At 42.0% G+C, this 25995-nt stretch overlaps 2 protein-coding genes across 2 annotated transcripts; both read left to right on the forward strand.

Annotated features, from left to right (window-relative positions):
* The first annotated feature begins 1 nt into the window (after window position 1).
* On the forward strand, window positions 2-13759 carry LOC149280990 (vomeronasal type-2 receptor 1-like). The gene is made up of 5 exons (XM_089499807.1): window positions 2-228; window positions 10021-10312; window positions 10454-11260; window positions 12426-12650; window positions 13598-13759. The coding sequence occupies exons 1-5, from the start codon at window positions 2-4 to the stop codon at window positions 13757-13759; spliced, it is 1713 nt and encodes a 570-aa protein (XP_089355933.1).
* A 3168-nt stretch (window positions 13760-16927) lies between these two features.
* Window positions 16928-20658, forward strand: LOC149280991 (vomeronasal type-2 receptor 26-like). The gene is made up of 3 exons (XM_089499808.1): window positions 16928-17149; window positions 18270-18393; window positions 19742-20658. Exons 1-3 carry the CDS (start codon window positions 16928-16930, stop codon window positions 20656-20658), a joined length of 1263 nt encoding a protein of 420 aa, XP_089355934.1.
* The last annotated feature ends 5337 nt before the right edge of the window (window positions 20659-25995 follow it).

Here is a 25995-nt window from a genome sequence, read left to right on the forward strand (position 1 = left end):
AATGGTAGACTCTGGAGCGAGTGGAAACTTCATGGACTCCCAGTTTGTCCATGCCCTCTCCATTCCTACTCGTCGACGGCAGTCCTTTGAAGACCGGTCCCATTATCGGGAGACCATCACCTTGCTCATCAAAATAGCAGTCAACTGTATGCCTCACCCACACAGCCACTTCATCTTAAGAGATACCAATACAGTACAGACAGTTTACGGATGTCTTCGAGAAAAAAGGTGCTGAAAAAACTACCCCCTTCTAGACCCTAAGATTGCCCCATTGAACTTTCCCCGGAGCAGCCATCTGTAAGTAAGTGCTGTTTGTGACAATCCTCTCCTCCTAAGGCGTGGCCACCAAACATGTCCAGGTCCTGGGCGAGTCGGGTGTCTATGATGAAACTCCCTAATAAGTCTCGGAACATAGAGGTTGCCTGCAGGTTCCCAGGATTGATCTCTGGGACCATAGCCTTTCCAATCCACCAGATATTCAAGGCTACCCCTTCGGATGACCTCAAATTCTTCTGATCCATCTACTAGGCAGCAAGGAATGCCGACCGTGAAAGAGGTCAGGGATAAGAGGTTTTAGTAGAGATACGTGAAACACAGAATGCAACTTCTCAAGGATAGTGAAGGGTCCAATATATCTGGAACCCAATTTCTTCGACAGACAATGCAAAAGTGGCGGAGGAATCGTGACGTTTTTAGTCAGCCGATGATTTACTAGATGCTTGGGCTCTTGTAAATGTATCCTTGATTAGAGCAAATTGTTATTTTAACAGTCCAGGGACTGAAGAGCTCTTGGGTTGGTCAGGGAGTGTAAGAGGATGAAAACCGTAATTAGCCCGAAACGGAGATATTTTAGTGGCCGAGTGAAAATTATTATTGTAGGAAAACTCGGCACAGGGTAAAAGCTGGAACCAATCATCCGGTAGATAAGAGGTGTAACATCGTATGTATTGTTCCAGGGTCTGATTAGTTCTCTGACCATTAGTGATGGGAAGTTCGGATCATTAAAGTGAATCAGATCATTTCGATTCGTTCACTGAAATGATCCGATTCATGATCCGAATCTTCGGATCACTCAGTGTGACTCACAGGAGTTACTGTTTTCCAGTAACTCCGTGCAGGCACACTAACGATTGGCCCCGCCCCTTTCATTATGAATCCTCCCCCCTGCCTCCAGTGATGTCAATGAAGGCAGAGAGTCGTTCAAAGATTCGGATCTTACAGGGATCCGAATCTTACAGTGATCCGGATCACTGTAAGATCCGGATCATTGTAAGATCCGGATCTTTGAACGACTCTCTGCCTTCATTGGGATTCGAATCAGTCAGATAATATCACCATACTGTTATAAATAATACATTAATAATCACTGCCCCCAGGATTTACATTCCCCTTTACCTGCAACTGCACCTTAAGCTAACTTTATTAAATTAATTAAATTAACCCTCACCATTAAATTAACCGTAAACACCCCATCAACCATGTCTGCCCCTAAAATTAACCCTTAACACCCCATCAACCATGACTGCCCCTAAAATTAACCCTTAACACCCCATTAAGCATAACTGCCCCCAAATTAACCCTAAAGACCTCATTAAGCATAACTGCCCCCAAATTAACCCTAAACACCTCATTAAGCATAACTGCCCCTAAATTAACACTAAAGACCCCATTAAGCATAACTGCCCCTAAATTAACCCTAAACACCCCATTAAGCATAACTGCCCCTAAATTAACACTAAAGACCCCATTAAGCATAACTGCCCCTAAATTAACACTAAAGACCCCATCAACCATACCAATTTATTAGGTAATTTATCTGGAGTACATGCAATTAATTTAGGGGCAGTTATGGTTAATGGAGTATTTAGGGTTAATTTCAGGGGCCGTTATGGTTAATGGGGTCTTTAGGGTTAATTTCAGGGGCTGTTATGGTTAATGGGATCTTTACGGTTAATTTACGGTTAATTTCAGGGGCAGTTATGGTTGATGGGGTATAAGGGTTAATTTTATGCTGATGACTGAGGGTTAATTTAATTAATTTAATAAAGTTAACTGTAGGTGCACTTATAGGTAAAGGGGGGCAAATTTAGGGGAATCTAAATCCTGGGGGCAGTGTGAACATTATTAATGTATTTATTTATAAAAGTATGGTATCAGTAATATTCTCTGTAAGATTCGAATCTCTGTAAGATTCGGATCCTTGTAAGATCCGGATCCCTGTAAGATTCGAATCATTCGAGTCTTCGGATCATTCGAGTCTTCGGATCATTCGACTCTTCGGATCATTCGACTCTTTGAACGACTCTCTGACTCTATGAGTCATCGTTCCTCTGTGAATTAATGAGCTGTAACCTGACCCCTGAGTCTGTGTCTGAGTGCTCTGCAGATGACTCACAGCTCTAGGATCAGGTTACAGCTGAATGATTCACAGACTGAACCGCTACAAATGAATCGTTCGGTCTACTGAACCGATTCATCCGGATCACTAAAAAGAACCGGATCAAATGAACGATTCGTTCATGATCCGGACATCACTACTGACCATTGGTTTGAGGGTGGAATGCCATAGAGAGATAACGTTTGATACTCAGCTCCTGACAAAAAGCTTCCCAAAAGTGTGAGGTGAATTGGACTCCCCTGTTGGTGTTCCCCTGTTGGGAAGCTTTTGGATGGACCTTGGACGACCATGAAGCAGAAAAATTTCTCAAAAGAATATTGAAGCGGCAACTGTTGCCAAGGATAATCCTGGTAATAAGTCAGTGGGCCAGTCATAGACCTGGTGAGGGGGTAGTTGTTCAACAACTTTCTTACAGAAAACATCTTGAAAGTCACTGTACTCTGATGGCACCGTTGGTTTAGCCATGAGAGCGTCCTTACAGGGGCCTGGTGCAGTGAGTGCCAGGGGCGCATTTGTTTGGCAATAGTTAGATGATAAAGTGACTGCTCTCCCGTAGCCTAGTCTATGGTAGGGTTATGAGTCCGTAACCAAGTAACACAGAGGATTAGTGGAAACAAGGGAGAGCTGGCGAGATCAAAAATTACTGATTCCTGATTATTGATGGCAGGAACTGATGTTCATCTGGACAGGAATGGTTTCAGAAATGTCGGGACCGGAGGAGAGGAGACTTCCATCAACAGCCTGCACGAATAAGGGCTTGGTCTTGGGACAAGTGGGTACGGACAGAACTTTAGCCAGGTTGAGGTCCATGAAACAGCCGCTGCCACCTGAATCAATTATAGCCGACAGGACGATAGGCTTATCTCTCCACTGCAGAGAGAAGGATGGTCAGGAGACTAGCCTTGTCACATTAAGTGATAGGGCTGGATTTAGAGGTGGTAACGGGTAGGACAGGAGCGTAGGTAGTGCCCGGGCTTTCCACAAGCCCTTGCGTGCTAAGGGGCCCAGGGGTAAGACCAATCTGCATAGGCTCCTCCAAGGGAGTGGCCCCCAAAGGAGTGGAGGCTGGAACAGGAGGGTAGAAAAACTGAAGAACCCCTCTCAAGTGCCGGTCGATCTTCAGCGACAGCTGGATAAGTCCCTCTAATGTGCTGGGTCCCCTGGTTCTGGGGAGTTCATCTTTTAGCCCTTTGGATAGCCCTAAATGGAATTGGTCCTAGAGTGTTGGCTCATTCCAATTGGCCTCGATGGAAAGTCTCCGAAACTCAGTTATATAATCTTCCACAGGTCGACGTCTTTGATGGAGAGCCCGTAACATGGCCTAGGAGGTAGCAGTCTTATGCACATCTTCATAGAGTCTGTGTTAGGTGTCACAGAAGCCTCCGTGCCATGGGCTCCTGGAGGGAACTGAGTGCCAGCCTCCTGCCTACAGACTGTGGGACCTGGTAAGGACTGCCACATTATCGCAATCATAAGAGACCTCTATGACCAGTATTTGAACCTGGATCTGATATCCAGCAGGATATTTACCATCCTCTCCCCCCAACAGACTACAATAGAGGCCCCCTACTGGGCTGAGTACAAATACTGAGTCATATTCAAAGGAGGGCAGGATGAAGACCCGTGTCTATTGGATGTAATTCCCTTTTGTGTCTATTGGATGTAATTCAATCCCTTGTACTGTTTAAAATACCCCTGTGTTTACAAATAAAGAGATTCCTGTTTTAACCTCAACATTAATGTTGCCTGATGCTATGATCCTTTATTGTCCTTTTCAGGACAATAGCCACGCTGTGTAGCTAAGCTTCGGATAGCCACAGTGCCAAAGCAGCTCCGGTGCAGCGACGTCCCCCCTTCTGTCTACAACGCTGGTTCTGCCTGGAAGGACCCTGGGCTGAGGGCTGACCTTTCAGTCTCTGGAGTTCCTGATTCAGGCGTAGCTCCTGTACTGACTGGGTCAAAGCCAGTTGAAGAGTGTGAGCTAAATTGCCTCGGCCATTCCCGCTGATTCCATGGGTGGCTCAGTTGTAATGTTAGGCCCACCTGGTCATGAAGAGAAGGAATCTTATGCAGGAGGGCCAGACCATGCACTGCCCACTAACTAGAAGGTTAACGGTTGACTACTAGTAGTGAGCTTAGCAGGGGACAGTGGTAGAGTGTGCAGAAGACCACAGGTACTCAGGTGCAGAGGCCCAAGGGTTAATGGTGAACAGAAAGTCAGATGACAGGTACACAGACAGCAGACCAAGGGTTAACTGGCAACTCTGAGTTGTAATTTGCCAAAAAAATCTTAGATACTCAAAATAATTATGAGAGTGAAGATGGTGCCAAAATTCCATTTGTCTTCCCTTTTCCTTTGTCTAAAACATTAACTTTTAAAGACAGGGTTTATCATATTCTCCACCTATTGATTAAAATTCTCCAATCATAATTGTGGATTTAACTCATTTTAATTAGAACATCTTAGCATACTTGCACCATTGTATTTCCATCCTTTACCTCTAAGAGACGCTCTGGTCTAAGAGATAACTTTAAGAAAATTACATATACATCTGGAACTCCATTTTGTGTTCATGTAAAATACTGAAATATAAAATACTTGTTTTCCAGCCTAAAATATCTGACAGCCTATAAGGTAGTGGTATCTCTTGGGAGGAGGTGGTGAGGTGGGTGAGACATACAGCTGTCTTCTTCAAACAGATCTGGTTACAGTGAGTGGACATGAAACAGAAAACTCCTGTCTTCCAGTTGATAGAGGGGTTATGGGTTCTCAGTCATGGCAGACCAAGAATGATCCGAGATATGGGAGAAGTCACAATGTCAAACCAGATGGTTTATGAATGTCTATCTCCAATCTTGAGTAGCAAGGCGGTGGTCTCCCGGATAATAGGACCGGTTTTCAGAGGGTTACTGTCGACCAGCTGAATGGAAATTGCCACTAGCTCCAGATTCCACCATAGCCAGGAGATTGACAGACCTCATACTCCACTGCAGGGACACAGAGCAAAAGAGATGTGACGCAAAGCTAGACAGTTTGGCAGTAGTGGCATGCAGATGGGTGATGGGTTTCTTTCCCCTTTGAGAAACGAGCACGATTTCTGCGGTCTTTAAATGTGTGGCCTGCTCTACCGCAGTACAGACAGAGACCCAGTGATCTAAGTCATTCTTTCTCGGCCGGAGACAAGGGTCCTCAGACATACCTATTTGCATAGGCTTCTCCGGAGGGAGTGGAGAGCTTGTAGTGGAAGACTGAGCAGGAGTCCAGGTAGTGTTGGAAGATTGACATTTAAGTCTTCTTTCTCTGAGATGGTGGTCGATCTGGGTGGCGAGCTTGACTAAGTCTTCCAGTTCGGCAGGAATAGAAGTGCAAGCAAGCTCAGCCTTGACCATCTCAGATAAGCCCCAACGGAATCGGTCGTGGAGGGCCGCCTCGTTCCAAGTAGATTTGAGGGGCAGGCGCCTGAACTCTGTTTATATAGTCCTTAAGGTAGCAGAAGATGTTTTGTAAAGGTCATCATTGAGGGTATCGAGCGCCTGACTAAAAGAATGCCAGGAGTCCAGGAGAGGGCTGCGACTGTGGAGGAGGTGATGCGCCCACATTTGGAGTTCGTCTGACAGGAGAGAAATCACAGTAGTCATAGGTATAGGTCCTGGGCTTTAAGTTGAAAAGTATCTGGCATGAAGTAACGCAGAAAATCCACTTGGGGGCGCTCATATAAGAAAAAAGGAAAAGAGACAGACCATAATAGTATAGACTGTTTACAATAGTAATTCAATAATGAGATCAATGGTTGCACTCACAAAAGTAATGTGGTTTTCAAACGTATTCTCAATGTATCTTGTATTACCAAACTGGAACTAGAAGAAAAAGGCAAAGACCCAATGGTGCAGTATGTCAATCAAGTATAAAAATAAAATGTATAACAATTGCACTCACATGGAGTTTTGCACACCAGAACATGTGCAAAAGGGCCCTCAGTGGTTACTTGTCTTTGTTCTTCTTTTTGTGGGTTCCAATAAAGTACCAGTGAATACATAATGTAGTTAAAATATATTTATTCCGGGACTAGCCCAATATAAATAAAAAAAACAAAACTAATGTCTGTAAAAAATCGTAGATAAAAGCAATGAAAGTACATATGAAGATCCTCAACGCGTTTTGCCACCAAGGCTTCCTCGTGACGCAATCAGAGTGTGTTCCCCGCCGTCTCCATTCAGGGACGTATAAAGTTTGTTGAGGGCGCACACGCGCCTAAAAGCAGTCACGCTGGATGTGGAGGAAGGAGCAGGAAGTGCGTTGTTGGATCCTGTACTCGCTATCCGCGGGTATTCGGGTGAGTGACTTTGTCGTGGTCCGGTACGCAGACCCTGACAGTAATCTTGCTTCCCTCTGACTCAATCACTAATATTATAAAAGGGTCCTGGTTGGGCAATGTTAGATATTCGTTCGTCTTAAATATCTAAACTCTTCTGTGACCAAAGAGCAATCAACACCACAGATTCTTCTTATTTATTATAAAAAGCATATAAAAAGCATATATACATATAGTACCAATTGACGACAGATAACCTTGATGATGTCCTTGAGTACTGTAGGTTCTTCTTAAGAATGACGGAGGAGGGTGTGAGTAGTCATAGAGGTAGAGATCCCCCTTTCTATTTCTTCTCACAAGTTTTTTGACCTTTTTCTAAAATAGTCTATATGAGGGGTTAAAACCGATGTTCCCGTCACTCATGTTTACTTTATACCTAATGTGAATCTATATTATTAAGAATGCAAGGCATTCTTAGAGGGAACATAAATTCCAGTCTAATGAGCTGGAGGCAAGGCCTCAATCAAATACAACCTCAATCAAATACAAACAGACTCTCGGTCCATCAGTGATTGCCAAGTACTAACCATGGGAGGCTGGCAAGTGTGACACTCCTGCCCAAAAAGGGGTTAAAATTGCTAATGCATTCACTAAATCTTGAGGATATGGGACTTTTGTGCGTATGTTTCCTGTCTAGATGAACGGAAATCAGTGAAAAGCATTCTTCAGATTTTGCCTGGCCGCAGTATGACCGTCTCTAATTGCTCTTCTGTGACTTATAATAACGTGGATGGATTTATTAGTGATCACCAATCAAGTACGATCATTCCCATAGCACAGTTATGACTGCCATCCCCAGTGAGTCGTTTGTCCAGACAAGTTGTACAAGTGCTCCAGCTTCACTCATCTGGAGAAGACCCAGAACCCCATCTTAACTAGTAATCGATTTGTATAATAATTATTGCTTACATTGCAAACGTAAGTCTTAATTGAACGAGCTGTCTGAAGTGCTGTAAGTGATGGCTGTTTGATGTTTTGCCCAAAGATATTTGTGGCAATAGCTTCACAAAATAAACAAACTCTAGCGCCAGAGGCTCCTGCACAGCCTTCTGATATAATGCAGGGAGAGTCCAGGAAGTGGGTTATTACTTCCTGGGGATTAAAGGAAGTGACGGACATTTTATTAAAAAAATATCCATGCTAATGGTGGATGTCAAAGCTGGATAATATAAATAAAACCAGAATACAAAAGGTACATTAACACAAATTATGCATTTCTGTACTAAATTAAAATATTATTTTAAATGAAAATTAAATTAGAGTATAATCATATCCAATCAGAAGACCTCCATGAATTATATTTATTAAAAACATGACATATGCAGAAAAATTAATGATAAATAAAAAAAAATGCTAAACAATATTTAGATCTGAGAAAACGATAAATATTATTAAAGGGCATAAAACTGCCGATGAGTGAAACTTCCTTCTAAAACTAACTAATACTCTAAAGACATTTGATTAAAGTCTGCGTTTGTATATTTCTGTCCATGCAGATAATTACCGGCTATCTGCACTTTTCATATAATTTAAAACCAACATAGAATTGCGATCCCAAAACACAAAGTTCTGCATCTATATTGAGACTCCAATGCAATGTATGAGACCGCACTGTATAAAAAGAGCCGAGATGTTCAGGTTCATTACAATGATATCAGATGCAGCAGATGCCACTGACCCACACGGTGCTCGACTCCACCGAACCCTGCAGACACTCTCTGGCACTCGGCAGGTTACTGGGCTGCATGATGCTGATCTCTGAGGCTCTGCTATTGAAACGTCTCGTTACTTTGTTGCTCCTGTGTGTGACGCCCTGCAGATCTGAGATCCAGAGCCCAGCACCGGCCTGTCATCTGCAAGTCATCAAACCATTTGAAGACTTTGAGTATTTTAAAGATGGGGACATTATAATTGGAGGAGTTCTCACGGTGAATAATAAAATGAAGAATTATTTTTTTTTTGGACAGGATAATTTTCCCCCCAAAATCGTCTGTGTCGAGTAAGTTCCCTTACCAAACCATAAAGAAAGGAAAAAATATCTGCAGAACAAATTATTTTGGTACCTGAAATAAATATCTGATTTTATAGAGAGCTCACAGGAACTAAGGGAATCATCACACGTACTCAGTGACTGTGTTAACCAGTTAATCTCCAGCTGTTTTCATACATTACATTTTTTTTATTTCCCCCCTGTGTTATCTCGGAGGTGTAAATCGCACACATGCTGTAAGGTTTGGTTTTTTGAGGTCAATATATACATATATATTATTTTTATTTTATTAACATTATACAATGTAAGGTGTGTTTTTTTTCTTGCAATATTATGACTTTTATGTTATTAACTTGATTGGGTGATCTATTTTTTTAGTTGTTTTGCCCAAAGATCATTCCTTTTACCCAGAAAGATTTAAGAAATATTATGAGGATATTGGAGAAAATAAGTACGAACTTTATGGGGTAAAGGAAAAAGTTTAATAGAGGAGACAATATATTTTCCTATATTTTAATAATATATATAATGAATATAGAACAATAAGACAAACCAGGTTTACACTAAGGAGCTGACACCCACTTTTGAGAACATGATAAATGCATGATAAAGGCTAAAAGGGTTAACTGAAATACTGACTACTATTTACTTTATTAAACTATATCTTTACTTGCACAAAGGATTTGCATTTATTTCAAAGCATGGGAACATTAGGACTGGCAAGAAAATTAAAACACATTAGGATGAACAAAAGAAAAAGAGACTGAGAGTTTGAGGAGGGAACAGACAGAAATAGAGGGGCTATACTATGTACCTCCCAAGGATTTTTCTCTTCCTTTCAAGAATTGTATAAAGTGAATTCTGTTAAAAAAATAAAACAAAAAAAACAAACAAGAAATGATTTTCAATCATGTTGTACTGGGTGCTTAGCCATGGCCACCACTGTCCACTGTATTCAGACATTTGCAACCATCTCAGGCAGGGCTTGAAACAGAAATCTTTCTCATAAAGGTGCAGCAGCATGGGCTTGATTTGTCTTCCGCAAGACATGCCCTACGTTAAATAAATACGTGAGGGTAATTAGAGCACACTTCTAGTACTCTCTACTGATCCATGACCTGTTTTGCCATTTGTTTAAATCTAGAACCTTTGCCAGTTGATGGTAACATGGTATTCCTACAAAGTCTAAATAAGTGTTTTTATCTGGCAGACCTCTGACTATGTTCTTCTGCTTTAATCTAATTCTTCTACCTTTACAGGCCAAGCCCCATGGATTACATCAATATACTGGTCTTTCTTTTCGCCATTGAAACATTGAACAACGACCCAAACATTTTACCAAATATTACCCTGGGTTATCATATATATGACTCCTGTTTAGATGAAAGAAAAGCTGTGAAAAGCATTCTTCAGATTTTGTCTGGCCGCGGCATGACCGTTCCTAATTACTCTTGTGCGAATTCTAACAACGTGGCTGGATTTATTGGCGATCACCATTCTACTACTACCATTCCCATAGCACAGTTACTAGGGGTGTATGGATACGCACAGGTGAGTAAACTGAATGGTCTTCCATGTGTTGTCTGACATTAGCATTCAGTTTCATGGTGAGATCACAACCATGTCTGACTCCAAGCTGTTATTAGAAACCTTTACTGCAGAATGTTTACACTTTTCTCTTCTGTTTTGTAGATCAGTTATGGAGCGACAGACTATGCGCTGAGTGATAGACGTGTTTATCCACATTTCTTCCGCTCTGTTCAAAATTATCTTGTCTATAATAAAATTATATTGAAGATTCTAAAACATTTCGGATGGACCTGGGTGGGAATTCTCACGGTTGATGATGACACCGGAGAGACAGAGAGTCAGGCTCTGAGAGCGTATCTGACAAGTTATGGAATTTGTATTTCCTTTACTGTAAAAATTAGTTTATCACAAGAACCCTCTGAAAATATGAAAATGATGTCAGAAACTGTTTTAATGTCGTCGGCTCGAATTATTATACTCTGCGGTTCTTTCAGCGTCAGAATTATTGACATTTTAACTCCGTGTCTCAAACATAAAGATATAACATTAATCCTTCCTCCTTCCTGGGCTTCCAATGAATATCTCACAGATTTCTTTGTAGAACCCCTGAATAGCAGTCTGGCCATAGAACCGCATCCTCTAGCGCTACCGGATACCGGGAGTTTCTTTGATAATATCCATCCTTCAAACCGTCCAGCAGACAAGCTTCTCGAAGATATATGGATAAGGCATTATAGATGTTTATCAGAAAATTCTGAAAAGAATAGGCTTTATGAAGAGATCTATGAAATATCTCTGTGTAACTGCAGCGGGAAACATACATTACTTGTTAAAAATCATCTGACGGTTGGTGTTTCTCCTCGGGTGTTTATTTCAGTGAGTGCTTTAGCTAAAGCTTTACATGACATGCACTTAGTTTATAACAAGAAAGCAAAAGGAAATATAATTGAAAACATCTATAAACACCAGGTATGTATTAAATACAGACGGCTTCAGGTGTCTAAGGCTTTATATAAATTCTGAACATCCTTTATAGCTACTTATAAATATATGACGCATAGGGTCAGATTAAGGGATCCATGAAATCATCAAAGGGTGGTAACCGAGCACAGTTACAATTTGAATACATGTCTGAAATAGAGTTGCAGCCATAAAATGTAGACCTCTAGAAAGAATGCTACCTATACATTAATAGAAGGCGAACTGATGTAAATGTGGAACATTCTTTCAAATGTTAAACTGATACCTGTTAGCCGGGTTTCCTAGAAGATAATGGGTATGATTCAATATGATTTTCAGCATTTGAGCTACAGTAGCCTGGCTGTTGGATTTGACCCCACGGGCAGCCTTCGCCCTCCACATGTATCAAAGAGCCTTGGTCGCCCATGACCCTGTTGCCGGTTCACATCGGTCCCACCCACTGAGGTCAGAGGTCATAATGTTATGGCTGATTGGTGTATATGGAAAAAAGCCTTTCCTGCGAAATTACTTTTACGTGTATAGTTCAGCATTTATTATGGATAAGATATCAAAAAACTGAAAGCAAAACATTAAAAAAAGGGAAAATGACAGTAAAATGCTACCTTAAATATTACATTATATGTTTTGTCATTTTTGAACTTTTGGCTTGGGGCAGAGAAGGTTTTTTTTAAAAATTATACCTCTAGCAAAAGTACCTTGTTTGGTACCTATTTTTACATTTTTATCCATTTTTTTATGGGTACGTTAATGGGGCCCCTTTAGTGGTGTTTAATACCATCACACACAGGGTGCAGGAAGAGGGGCAATCTCCCAAATGGGAAAAAAAGGGTATGAAAAGGCTTAGGGCATTATACATGCAGCACTGAAGAGAAGTGAAATAGCATTTAATGCCCATGAGTCCCTTCTAAATGATTGCAACTTGTTGTATATCGTTTAGTTTATAATTTTATAACTCTGTTTTCTAATTGTTACTTGCTACCTCTTAAGTTATATTACCATTCTAACACTAATTGCAGCTCACATGCAAAATCCAAAGTAGTTTCACCAAAGAACAATAAAGGTATCTTTTATTTTTTTATTAATGGCATAGAAGAAAACTCTCCTACATTGTGACTGTGAATGTCCTAATTTTGTTCAAAATAATTTTTAATAGGTGCAACGCTATATAAAAAGAATAAAAATTACATCACAGTTGGACTGCACATTATACGATGAACATGGAGAATTTGCATACCATTACTTAATTATAAATTGGGTGTTTGTATCAAAGAAGTCTGCACTTAAACGCATTGTGGGTAACTTCACTGAGTGGGCTCCAGAGGGTCAGCAGCTGATTGTTGACTCGCATTCAGTTATATGGAGGAACAAAGACAACCAGGTAATATTAAGATATCTTTATATCAACTCTAGTAACAAATTACATTAAAAGTAATTTAACAGAAATAATGTAAACTCACTAGCGCTGTAAATACTAACGAGGGAACAACGAGAACACGCTCGGAAGACGTCCCGCCCTGCGAAGTGGGGCGTACCCAAGCGGCAAGTTTAAAACCGAACGCTCAGTTATTGTGCCTACTTACCGTATCTCCTGTGTGCTCCTGTATTATCCTCACTATGTATCAGACCCGGCTTGCCTTGACTCCTCCATTATCTACCGTATCATCACTGTGTACCAGACATGGCTTGCCTTGACTCCTCCATTATCTACCGTATCATCACTGTGTACCAGACATGGCTTGCCTTGACTCCTCCATTATCTACCGTATCATCACTGTGTACCAGACACGGCTTGTCTTGACTTCTCCATTGTCTTCCTACTTGCCCTTGGAAACTAAATGGCTTCTGCATTTGTGTACCGACCTTGGCTATCCTTTGCGTATTGCTGTCGTCCTGTTTATGAACCTCTGGCTTATCCTCTCGACTACGCTTTTTGGGACTGACCTTCTAAGTACCTCGCCTGGTTATTATCCTGCATACTGGTCTCTGCTCCCCACCTGTCGCTTCAGGCAGACTCTGACATAATAACTGAGCCTGATGGAGTCCACAGGTTTAACCGATGCTATCACTGCACTGACTCAGCAGATGGCAGCAATTAACCAAACCCTCCAGGAACTTCAGACCAACCAGAACCCCTTGAGACAACAGGTACACCAACTACAACGTCAACAGAACCCTGCACCTGTACAAGCCGCTCCAGCTCCTGCATCCGTTCCTGAGGGGTCCCACTTCCTGAATGCTTCACAGGCGACCGCACCAAGTATCATGCATTTATCACGTCTTGCTAGATTCTTTTCACTCTGAAACCCAGGACTTACCCCACTACAGGTCCACACCATCATTTTCCTCCTGTCGGATGAGCCTCAGGCATGGACTCACAATCTCATTCGCACCCGCAGCCCACTTTTGGACTTATGGTCATCATTTCGCCAAGCATTGAACGCTCTCTATGATGACCCCTTCTGCTACTACCTCTTTGAGAATGCTTAAACAAGGAAAATGGCAGGTTGAAGATTACATTACCGAGTTCAGGCGTCTGGCTCTCGACTCTTCCTGGAATGAGGCAGCCTTACGTGATCAGTTACGTTGAAGGATGAGCTCGCTCGTACCACCATTCCCACAGGCTTGGAAGAGCTTATCTCACTAGCCACCCAGATTGACCGTCGATTCCGGGAGAGACGAAGAGAACGGTTGTCCACCAATCCTTCATGGACACCGATCAGATGCTACTCGGCACCTCTGCTGTCTCCACCACAAGAGGAACCCTCTTTCCGCAGCAGAAAAAGAGCGATGTCATACCCTAGGACTGTGTCTCTATTGCGGCAAGGCAGGCCACGCTTTCAAGGACTGTAGCGCCCAGGCCCGCTCTGCCAAGGGTAAGAGACCTATAGCACACCTGCACTAACCTCTCAGCGATGATCGACTCTAGAGCGAGCAGCAACTTCATTGATTTCAAGTATGTACAGTCCCTCTCCATCCCAACACACCGCAAGAGACATCCTTTTTCCATCCTGCTCGTGGACGGTAGCCCCTTGAAGACCGGGCCTATCATCCATGAGACCTGCACCTCAAGATTGGTGACAGACATGTGGATTCTCTCTGCTTTGATGTTGTTCCATCTCCCATCTCTCTGCTTATTCTCTGTCTTCCATGGCTACTCCTGCACAAACCCTCCATCAACTGGGAGACGGGGATTCTACGGTTCGCCTCACGTCATTGTAACCAGAACTGCTTACAGCATACAACGGTCTGTCTTACACATACCACTACCATCTTACCCGACCAGTACAGACAGTATGCTGACGTCTTTGAGAAGAGGGCCACCAAGAACCTACCACCTTCAGGCCATACGATTGCCTCATTGAACTGTATGCTGGGGCATCTATTCAGTTCGGCAGGATATACCCCCTATCTAAACCTGAGGTGATACTTTGAAAGAATATCACACGCCATTCTACATCCCCAGCTGGTGCAGGCATCTTCTTCGTAGATAAAAAAGACGCAGGCCTATGACCCTGCATTGATTATAGAGAGCTCAACAACAATTGAATCCGTTGATTCTTGAACTACTCGAACATGCTCGTTCTGCCAAATATTTTACCAAAATCAATTTACGAGTAGCTTACAACTTAGTGAGGATCCGTAAAGGAGACGAATGGAAGACAGCGTTCTGATGTCGCTACGGTCACTATGAATACCTAGTGATGCCATTTGGGCTGTGCAACGCCCCTGCCACATTTCAACATTTTATCAACGGCATCTTCTGCGTCATCCTGGATCACTTTGACGTGTTATACTTGGACGATATATTGATTTTTTTTACCATCACTAGAGCTCCATCGGACACATGTCAAGCAGGTATTCGCTAGATTGCGAGCTAACGGACTATATGCTAAACTAGAAAAATGTATGTTCGAGGTCCAAAGCATCGAGTTCTTGGGTATATACTGTCTCCAACTAGCATCCAAATGGACCCCAAAAAAGTAGAGGCTATTCTCAACTGGCCGCCACCCACAGACCGGAAGGAAGTACAAAGATTAATTGGCTTCGCTAACTATTATCGAAAGTTTATCAGAGATTTCTCGAAGCACGTACAACCCCTCTCAGATCTCACATCTACACACAACAAGTTCACCTGGACAGAGGCTGCTCAAAGCACTTTCCACTTTTTAAAAGACAAATTCGTCTCTGCTCCTATCCTCCAGCTACCTAACCCCCCACAATCCATTCACTCTCGAAGTAGACGCCTCCGACACCGCAGTTGGTGCCGTTCTATCACAAAGGCAGGAGACTGATGGGCAACTTCACCCCCTAGCTTATTTCTCTCGGACCCTTTCTCCTGCAGAAATATATTATTGTGTAGGAGAGAGAGAGAGAGTTGCTGGCCATTAAACTGGCCTTAGAAGAATGGAGGCATCTTCTAAAAGGTGCCTTGCATCCTGTCACGGTCTATACCAACCACAAGAACTTAGAATATTTACTCTTGGCTAAATGCCTTCAACCTCGCCTGGCCAGGTGGGCACTGTTCTTTACCTGATTTCAGCTGCACATCACGTATTGCCCAGGCTCCCGCAACACCAAGGCAGATTCCCTGTCACGTGTGTTCGATGGGGCACCCGTACCCCCTCCAGACCAAGATACAGTTTTGGCCCACACACACTTCCTTGCTCTAACCTACTCCCTTTGGAAGTCCGTGCGGAGACACTCTACATACACTGACTCCTCAGAAATCTCAGGACTACAGGAACGCTATGAACTATATTATCACCAAGACTGTGTATACGTTCCTCCTGAGGTCCGTATCTAGATCTTGCAAGCCCACCATGATATACCTGTCGCAGGCCACGGGGGTCTCCATCAGACTCTTGACTTAATACGACGATCCTTCTGGTGGCCTACTCTGAAAGACGATATGATAAGGTACACCTCTTCCTGCACCATTTGTGCCCGCGCTAAGGAGGTACCTCAACGACCAGCAGGTCTTCTACAACCCCTTCCAGCCCCCGCTAGACCATGGACGGATATCTCCCTGGATTTTGGCACTGATCTACCGACATCTAGTCACCTTACTACCTTATTGGTAGTAGTGGACAGGTTTACCAAGATGGCACACTGTGCGGGATGCACAATCATCTTCCATCCGCCATGGAGACTGCCACCTTATTCATCCAGGACATTTTTCGTCTACACGGATTACCTGAAACACTTGTGTCTGACCGGGGGTCCCAGTTCACTTTGCGGTTCTGGAAGGCGTTCTGTGAGCAGCTCCATGTACATCGTTTTCTGTCATCCGCATACCATCCCCAAAGCAACGGCCAAACAGAACGCACTAACCAAACACTGGAACAATACCTACTTGCTCCTTGTGGAGTTTGCCTACAATAACCACCTACACCATTCCATCAAGATGTTGCCTTTTTTCACCAACTATGGGTACCATCCCACTATGTTGCCCGGTGTACCAATTCAGAGTACTGTACCTTCTGTCACTGACCACATCACCCAACTCTCCAAAACCTTCCTGTTGCTCCGTACTACGCTACTCAATGCCCAACATTGCTACAAGCCGTTTGCAGACCGACATAGAAAGCCCCTATCTATCAGCCTGGAGATAAGGTCTGGCTCTCCACAAAACACCTTAAACTAACTTGTCCCACGATGAAACTGGGCACTAAATACATCAGACCCTTTAAGATCTCACACCTCGTCTCCGCCTCAGCTGTGGAACTGCAATTACCGAGCTCCATGTCGGTACACCCGGTGTTCCATGTGTCACTAGTTAAGCCCTGGAATGACAATCCATTCCCTGGTCGGCATCCTACTCCTCCACCTCCTGTATTGATTGATGACACTCCTGAATATGAAGTGGAAGAGATTGCAGTATCTGATATGCTGGAGGGGTTATGACTCCAATGAGGATTCATGGAAGCCGCCCACCACTGCACCACTGCATCCATGCACCGGACCTTGTATCATCATTCCATCGCCTCCATCCAGGTCGCCCAAAAAAATCTCCTAGGCTGTCATCGTATTCCCCGTTACCTCTTTTTTTATCTAGATCCAACATACTACAACTTTCTATACAGCTATGTCCTATAGAAAACACAACGGCAAACGTCAATGCACACCATTTATACATCAATCCAAGGTCTGAGAAATGCCTCAGTAGCAAGGCAGTCACCCTAGATCAACAGTTTTCCTAAAAAGATCATGTGATCGCTGTGGTAGCCAATCAAGGTGATGGCAAGCTTCAAACTTCTGCAGCTGTACGCCTCAGTCTGTTGCGATATGGAGGAGTGAGACAACCAGCTGCTTACATTGCGTTCCACGTGGAACACTGTAAATATTTCAGGGTTAACCCAGTGAATACCATATATATATACAGTACTTGTCCATTCGGATTCATATGAATTTCAGATTTACTGCATTTTGGTAAATTTTGTGATTTGTAAAAAGCCCGAAAATGAGGCCAGACCCCCACGAAAATTAAACAAAAAGATCAGAATTTTCATTCAAAATTTCTGGGTCCGCATTCACTCACTTGCTCTCACTTTCTAACTCATGCATTCTCGTTCTTTATCTGCATCTTCGCAGCAACCTCAGGTTATTGTTTGCACTTTATGTGGAGCCACCACATAGACAATTTCCACTGCATGTGCACTTATACTGTCCATGCAGAACACTTTCATATGCTGCTGTTTGCACGGTTATTTGATAAATGTATTCGAACAGGGAGTACTAGGGACTTGTAGGCTATTTATTTTTCTAGATTCTAAGAAGCCAATGAATTATTTTGATCTTGTTGAATGATTTCTAATTATTGAATCATCCTATCATGTCCTACTATATAACTAATATATTTTTCAAAACAAAGGAATAACTTCATTTAGAATATTTTTTCTGTATATCTATTATTCTGTGATAGTGCTTCTCCAATAAATTATGCATATAAAAGAACAGTTCAAACATGCACTATTTGTAATTTTTTTCCTGTTTGTAGATTCCAAGGTCTCAGTGTTCAGAGAACTGTTTGCCTGGATATCGAAAAGCCCTGAGACCTGGAACACAAACCTGCTGCTACGACTGTGTCCGGTGCTCAGAGGGAGAGATTTCCAATAGATCTGGTATAACAGATTGCATAAAAATATACAAATAATATACTCATAGTAGGTGTGTAGGAATGAACGCCTGCTCCTGGTCATGTAGAGGTTGAGGTTGGGCCGTGGGATATTGCAAGCCACAAGGAGGGGCAGGTGTAACTATAAGTGAGCAAATAATGGACAAGACAGGCATGGGTTGACTGGAGCTGGACATCACCTCTCCCTCCCAGGGGGCCAAAAAAACTACCTGGCAGTCGACATCCAGCTGTGATACCCAGCACCTTACAGATACTATGAGAAAGACCTTTTTACAAGAGATCCAAACTCCATGCTTCTGCACAAAGTCTTTATATTGGCTAAGAGAACCAGTGATATTCCACTGACTTATTTTTTTAATTGTGACAATAATTTGAGGTTATTTAAAAAATAATTTATGTGATAATTAAAGAACTAATATGCTTATGTTAGGGACCGGGAACCAGATAGAGGCAAAATGTATATTGCAAAAAAGTGAGCCTGTATCAGGAGTACAGAGATCAACAAAGTAAGTGAATGAATGACAGGAAGAAGGAGCCAGGAGGGAAGTCAGAAAAGCCAGGTCATACACTGGAACGCAGGAACAACAGAATGCGCTTGGTTGCAGGAAGCAAAACACAAGGGCAAATGCATCCTGCAGACTGCAGGCTTATATAGGCTAGATATATGTGAAAAAAAAAGAAGTGATGAAAACCAGTGTGGAATGGGTATATAGAGAAAAAAACAATAAAGAATACTTCCCTTTATGTTGTTTGAATTTCCCGGATACTCGGCTGCAACCCGTACAAAAACACTCTCCAGGTGTTTAGAAACAAGAACAAAAAGACACTAGGGGGCGCTCGTGTATACCGGTTGTAAAGAATGAGAGAATAAAAAAGAAAAAATATAATTGTGTAATATCCAACACAGGTGATTTCGCTGTAAGTCTATATAATGCACTTACAGTGTTCACTTGTATGCAGGCTTCAATAGATCATCCTGTCTTCCGGATGTGTATGCAATAGATATATGTAAGAAAACAGAGAGACAGGTAGGGACCCCAATGGTGTATTATCATGCACTGTTTGTAGCACGCAAATACATAAATGCACTTACACTTTTGGAGGGGTTTATATAGGCTAGAGCAAGATGAAGCTTCAAAGAACTGCCTACAGTCCACAGTGAAAAGGCAGAGAGCTCACAACACTAAATCTGATGTGAAACCATGACAGCTTACCATTAATATATAGCATTTATGATTTACCATGCAGTACAATCACATTTTCAAGAAATATATTTTATATATTGTGTTTAAATTACACGTTGAGACATAATGTTACTTTGTGTTATTTTTCAGATAGTGAGAACTGCATTGTTTGTACAACAGATAAATGGTCTAATGAGAAAAGGGATCGGTGTATTCCAAAATCGGTGGAGTTTCTATCACATAGAGATGCAATTGCTGTCATTTTATCCTTTACATCAATTCTGTTTTGTCTCGCAACTGTTGTGATATTACTGATCTTCATTGTCTTCAGAGATACCCCAATTGTGAAAGCCAATAACAAGAACCTCAGCTTTCTCCTCATGGTCTCCATCATGCTGAGCTTTCTCTGTGTGTTTCTGTTCCTCGGTCGTCCTGAGGATGTAACCTGCATGCTGCGCCAAACTGCTTTTGGAGTCCTCTTCTCATTAGCCGTGTCTTGTATTTTAAGCAAAACAATCATGATCTATATTGTTTTCAGAGCCGCCAAACCCGGCAGCTCCTGGGCAAATTGGGTCAGTGTGAAAGTCTCCAATTCTATAGTACTGCTCTGCTCATCCATTCAAGTTATCATTAATATTTCCTGGTTGGCCATTTCCCCCCCTTTCCAGGAGCTGGACATGCATTCTTATCAGGGAAAGATCATTGTTCAGTGTAATGAAGGCTCGGTTATCGCCTTCTACTCTGTCCTGGGTTATATGGGGCTTCTGGCAGCTCTTAGTTTTATTATAGCTTTTTTAGCCAGGACATTACCGGACAGTTTTAATGAGGCCAAGTACATCACCTTCAGCATGCTGGTGTTCTGCAGCGTTTGGATTGTGATGATCCCGGCCTATCTCAGCACCAAAGGGAAGAACATGGTGGCCGTAGAGATTTTTGCCATAGTGGCTTCAAGTGCAGGACTTGTAGGATGTATATTTATTCCAAAATGCTATGTAATTGTTTTTAGACAGGAATTGAATACAAAAACATATTTACTTGGAAGCAGAATTAAAGGTTTAACCAAATAGTTATAAGAACCATATTCTGAATTATATGTTTTATTATCTTATAACTGTCAATGGTCAATTTTAGAAACTTGAATTTGTTTTCTGGACATCAAAAGACATTTTTACACACAATACCCAATATCCTGGACTTTTGAGATGCATATTTCTTATTTATAACAGGCAACTATTTTAACCCTTCTATCCTTTATCAGTTGCAAGAAAGGTGAGGCATCACAGAGAGAGATAACCTCAGCATCACACAAAGCAAAACACACACAACAGGAACCAAATAAACCTATTTACACATAATATAGATATAATGTTTATGCCCATCTTATCGGTATAAATTAGTTCATGACTGGATTCAGAGGAACTGAAAGATTGCCTGATTGGAATTCAGGTGATAGAACCTTCATGTATCCATCCCTCAATAAGGCAATACGTAAACTGAACACAAATCCCTAAATTGTTTTGTGTTTCCTTCTGCACTTGATCATTTGCATACCGATTGTGACAGAACCCTCCATCACTAGGGCCACTGGAGAGGCCTGACAGCCAGCCTCCTCCCTACTGAGTATGGCCCCTAGCTTTGTAAAGATGTCTGTGTCTACCCCCAGAAGTATATCATCTCATCACTTGCTGAGGGGACTATCTCTGGCAGACAGCCAGGATCTGCAACCAGGGAGTGACCACCATTGTTTTAGTTTAATGCCAGACCCCCCCCCACCCCCCCATGGTGCACTACTATGTTGTATAAGTCAGCCCCCATCCAGTTCCTCCACTACAGACATTTACCCCTGCCAAACCTTGGAACTGATTTTGGTCAGTAATAGATAGAGGAGGTTGGGACCCTATTTTATTGTTAATCCCGTTACTGCCCCTGTTGTCTCTGGGAGGCAGATTAAGGGGGCGGTTTGTATCCCAATATCTTGTTTTATGTTAATGTGTGTTTTGCTGGATATATCCAGCTCTGTGTGTCTAAAATAAATCAGTCTTTGTTTTGGTTTTACCCTACACTGAGTCTTGGCTAGTGACTGGGAAACCAGGGAAAGAGTGTGTTGTCCCGGACTAAGGGAGCACAAGTCAGTGGAGGTAGTCGGTCGGATTTTCAAGCTCTGTGACACCGATAGTTGAAAATATTTTAGAGGACAATAAAATCTAATAAAATAAATATATCCCAGATCATGGTTTTACTATTTCTGTTAATTTGGGATGTCAACTCAAAGCTTCACTGGGCAGTGAATCCCGCCTGAATCCTGTATTATACACTTTATTATGACATTCTTTTATTTCATGGAATAAATCCTGTGACACTAACTTGTCTTGTGACCCTTCCAAACATATTCACCTAATAAACTCATCTATACTAAGGTGAAGTTATTTGCTAGTATGACCAGAGCTCAAGCCAACTATGGATGACATGGCTGCCTACTCACATTGATGACCTAGGACTCCATTCACATTAATCAACTGCTGAGTCACCTACCAGATTCTTATGATAACTTCACCGATAAAGCACTAGGATAGGATCAATTACTTACTTAACTCTGCCACTCTTGGGTCTATTCATAGAAACATAGAATCTGACAGCAGATAAGACCTATTTGGCCTGTTTTTTCCTGATGCATCATTTAGGTCTTGATCAGTTCTTGATCTTGTCTTGGATTAAGAATAGCTTTGTGTCCCTTGTATGCATGCTTCGTTTACTGTATCGGCCTCTACCACTGGTAGTAAAGTACTTTGAAGAATGGTCAAGAGTGTGGCAGCTGCAGTTTAATATTGCTAAATGTGAAATAATGCACTTGGCATATAAAAATCCAAATGCAGGATATGGCACTGGGGGTCCTGTTCTGTCCATGACAGCAGATGAAAAGGATGTATTTTTGAAAAGATAACTTATGCAAAATACGTTTTATTTTACTTTTTTTTACTTTTTTCCCCAACTACCTACCTAACAGTGAAGTACCTCACCTGCAATTAGAATCCCCCACTGCAGGGGGGATTAATAGAAAAAAATATTCAGCCGACTAACCCCCCAATTCCCCAGTAAATCCAGAAGGTAAATAAAGTCTACAGGTACTCAAGAGTTCCAGCATCAGGCAGATTTAGTGAGACCAAAAAAAAAACAACAAAAAAACCCCCACATTTCAACCTCACAATGAGGTCATTTTCAAGTTAACCACACATTCAAAAGTGAGCGCTTAAGTAGCACATATCAATATACGGATAGCCAATCAAAAGCCCAATCCAATATAGCAACACATGTAGCATAATTAATGATCATGCATTAACATAAGTAAATATTCAAAAGAGTACATCCCATAATAAATAAAGGAGATACTTGCAGATGTTAAAAGAAACCAGTAACAAATATAAAGAAATATATTAAGATCCATATGCATTAAATGCCCAAAAGGAATATATATATTGATCAAATACCAATAGAGTATGTGCACTCAGTGTATGTAATAGGCACTTACAGAGATTTAACCAGTGCAGTCCCATATAGAAACAGTCAGTGTTAAAAAAAAATAAAACTAATAATAGTGTGAATTAGGTAAAACCAAAATGACCAGCTCAGATTGAAATAGGAAAATCAGCTGACATTGGTCAGCGCTAAAGCGTGGTGACAGGTCTGGTCTGGCCTGTCCTGATATGCTAATGAAGAGGTCTCCTCTGTAATTGTACAATTCCTGAATAGGTCCATTCTCAGTCTCAGATGAGGCTTTTTTTAACTGAAGTTGTACTGTATGTATGTTGGCCCTGTGCTGTGTCACTATGCTGCTTATTTTCCTTTGGAGTCTATAAATGATTGTATTTATATGTTGTTTATTGAAAATCAATATTCAGTAAAAATAAATGCATGTCTGTGCTTGTAGTATTCTTTGTGCTGTTGAGGCCTGCCATGCATTTTGGTTCCGAACTGATCTGATGGGTGGGATGGGTCTGATATGCTAACGCAGAGGTCTTCTCTGTAATTGTGCAAGCTAGCAAAAATGGTCATGTCTCACCTGAGCAGGAATTGCTTAAAGGTGGAGACTATTTCAATGCTGTCCTTGGTCTGAGAAGATTGCTTGTTGGTTTTCTCACCTTAAGAAATTAAGGACATGAAGCATGGGTCCCTGGCTCACTTTATGTTGCTATAAATGAGCAAAAATGCATTACTATAGTTTGTAGAGGTTGTACGTCGTGGTCGTGTCTTGCTTTTGGAGCTAATTATGACCTGATTGCTAGGTTCAGCTCTTCATCTGAGCTTTTGGCCTGCTTGACCTAATTGCTCTACATGTGGTTAAAAGCGTCTGCTATATGAAGAGCCCTTGGGATGGGGCCTGTTGCACACAGCTTTCTTACCTAATCGGAGGTTAAAGGAAGCGTTTTGGTGTACAATAAGAGATGTAAAAAGAGATTACAAAAGAATAAAAGTATGTGTTGTGTTCCTTGTGCATGAATTGCTTGCCATACGCTTTGGTCTGGGTTGCACTGATAATTGTGATCACTCTAATATACTACTGAGGAAGTTTACTTCTATAATGAGACAAGCGAGCGAAATAATGGTGATGCCTCTCCTGAGTAGTTACTTTCCTGTAGGGCAGGCAATTTCAGCACTGTCTGAGATGAGGCTCCCATGTGGTTCTTCTCACCTTAAGTCATCCCCAGAGGTGATTCCTGGCTCATTGCCTGTAGAGGAACATCATCCTTATGTTGGTGAACCCTATGAGAAGCTGAAATGAACGCCTGTGGTTGCTGAATTATTTGTGTTTCGGAGACTGAGTATGCATTCCCGATGGGATTGCTTTGATATGCTAATGTAGATGTCTTCTCTGTAATGCTGAAAGTGAGTATAGAATGGTTATGTCTCTTCTGAGTAGTAACTTTCCTATAGGGGAGGCTTTTTCAATACTTTCTTTTCTTGGTCTGAGTGGAGGTTCTCATGTTGTTTTTTCCACCTTAAGATATTAAGGAAATGGCCAGACATGGCTCACAAAAAAATAAAATAAAAAGATATACAATACTATCTATGTATTATGTACTACCTATGTGGTGCTGCAGTGGCCTTTTGGCCCGGATCAAGTGTATTTTGTACAGGAGATCTGGACCAGGAGGTTCCGGCGCAGGCTACATACGTCCCTCGGCCTCCCGGCTTTGGCCCCTTAATTGGGGTCCAAAGCCGGCTGCTGCTATTGGGGGTTCGTGGAATGCCTAGCAATGGAAACGAGAGGAGATTCAGCGGTTGGAGCACCTTAAATACCGAAGACAGTGAGGATAGTCTTTGCTGAAGGAGAACGACAGAGGATGAGCCTTAAAGAGATACTGCTTTCGATTTTGGAAGGAGTTCTACAGATGAAGAGAGAGGATTGTTTTTGCATTCAGCCTTTTTTTGGACGTGGTTTTGCGGATATTACTTTCAACTCGGATTTTGGAGTCATGACGCTGTTACAACGAAGTAAGGAACGAGCGATGGATCCTTTACTGAAAGGGGTTCGTTTTTTATCGTCAACGGTGTCTAGGCGAGTACCAATCATCATACATATGTATAACCCTTTTGTAAGTGATGAGGATATTTTGTTTTTTCTTGGATGTTATGTAAAGGAAATTGATAAGCCTGTGAAACTTCTAAATGAATTTAATGTGTGTAATGGGAAAAGGAAGGTTTGGGCAACTATAGTACCGGATGTGAACGGTTATGGTGGCATGTTGCACCCTCCTCAAAATTTTTCAATTGGAGGAAATCGTGGTTTTTTGTATTATCCGGGACAGCCTGCTTATTGCAGAAAGTGCTTGTGTTTTGGGCATACTATGTCTAGATGTACTGCAGCTCCCGGATGTTACAATTGTGGGAAAAGAGGGCATAAAGCTGCAGATTGCACTGCTGCTCGTAAATGCGATTTATGTGGTGGTGAAGGCCATCTGGCAAGAAGATGTCCTAGAACCACCGAAGATGATGTTCCAGTGGAGTTAGTAACTGAAGTTCTTCAAGAACAGTTAATGGAGTTACGTACACATGCGGACGTGACGACAGTAGGAGTATTTGAAGTTGAGGAGACCCAGATTACTGTAGAAAGTGGAGAAGTTGTTGTGCCTGAAACTCCAAGTGGGAGTCAGGTGAATGTCTTGCATTCTATGGTAAGACAAGTAGAAGAATCCTTGGAAAGGATTAAGAGAAGTCCGATAGGAGATGAGTCTGTTTCTTTGGAGTTGGTAGAGATAGACACAATGGAAGTGGAACCTAGTGTGGATTCCTCATCGTCCGAAGGGATTCATTAATGGTAGCTGTTAAAGCTCGGGAGAAGAGAGTGCGTAAAAAATCTTTACGAGGTAAAGACGTTGTGCTAAGAGATTCTCCAGGATCTGACATTT

Source organism: Sceloporus occidentalis, unplaced genomic scaffold, assembly GCF_023333645.1.
Source record: "Sceloporus occidentalis isolate IW3139 unplaced genomic scaffold, rSceOcc1.0.p SCAF_140, whole genome shotgun sequence".
NCBI lineage: Eukaryota > Metazoa > Chordata > Lepidosauria > Squamata > Phrynosomatidae > Sceloporus > Sceloporus occidentalis.

Coding starts and splice junctions, on each gene's coding strand:
- LOC149280990 (XM_089499807.1), top strand. CDS start 2: ATGGTAGACTCTGGAGCGAGTGGAAACTTCATGGACTCCCAGTTTGTC. Junction 229..10,020: donor GGATGTCTTCGAGAAAAAAG/GTGCTGAAAAAA, acceptor CTACCTTTACAG/GCCAAGCCCCATGGATTACA. Junction 10,313..10,453: donor GGGTGTATGGATACGCACAG/GTGAGTAAACTG, acceptor TCTGTTTTGTAG/ATCAGTTATGGAGCGACAGA.
- LOC149280991 (XM_089499808.1), top strand. CDS start 16,928: ATGAAACTGGGCACTAAATACATCAGACCCTTTAAGATCTCACACCTC. Junction 17,150..18,269: donor ATGAAGTGGAAGAGATTGCA/GTATCTGATATG, acceptor TCCTGTTTGTAG/ATTCCAAGGTCTCAGTGTTC. Junction 18,394..19,741: donor AGAGATTTCCAATAGATCTG/GTATAACAGATT, acceptor GTTATTTTTCAG/ATAGTGAGAACTGCATTGTT.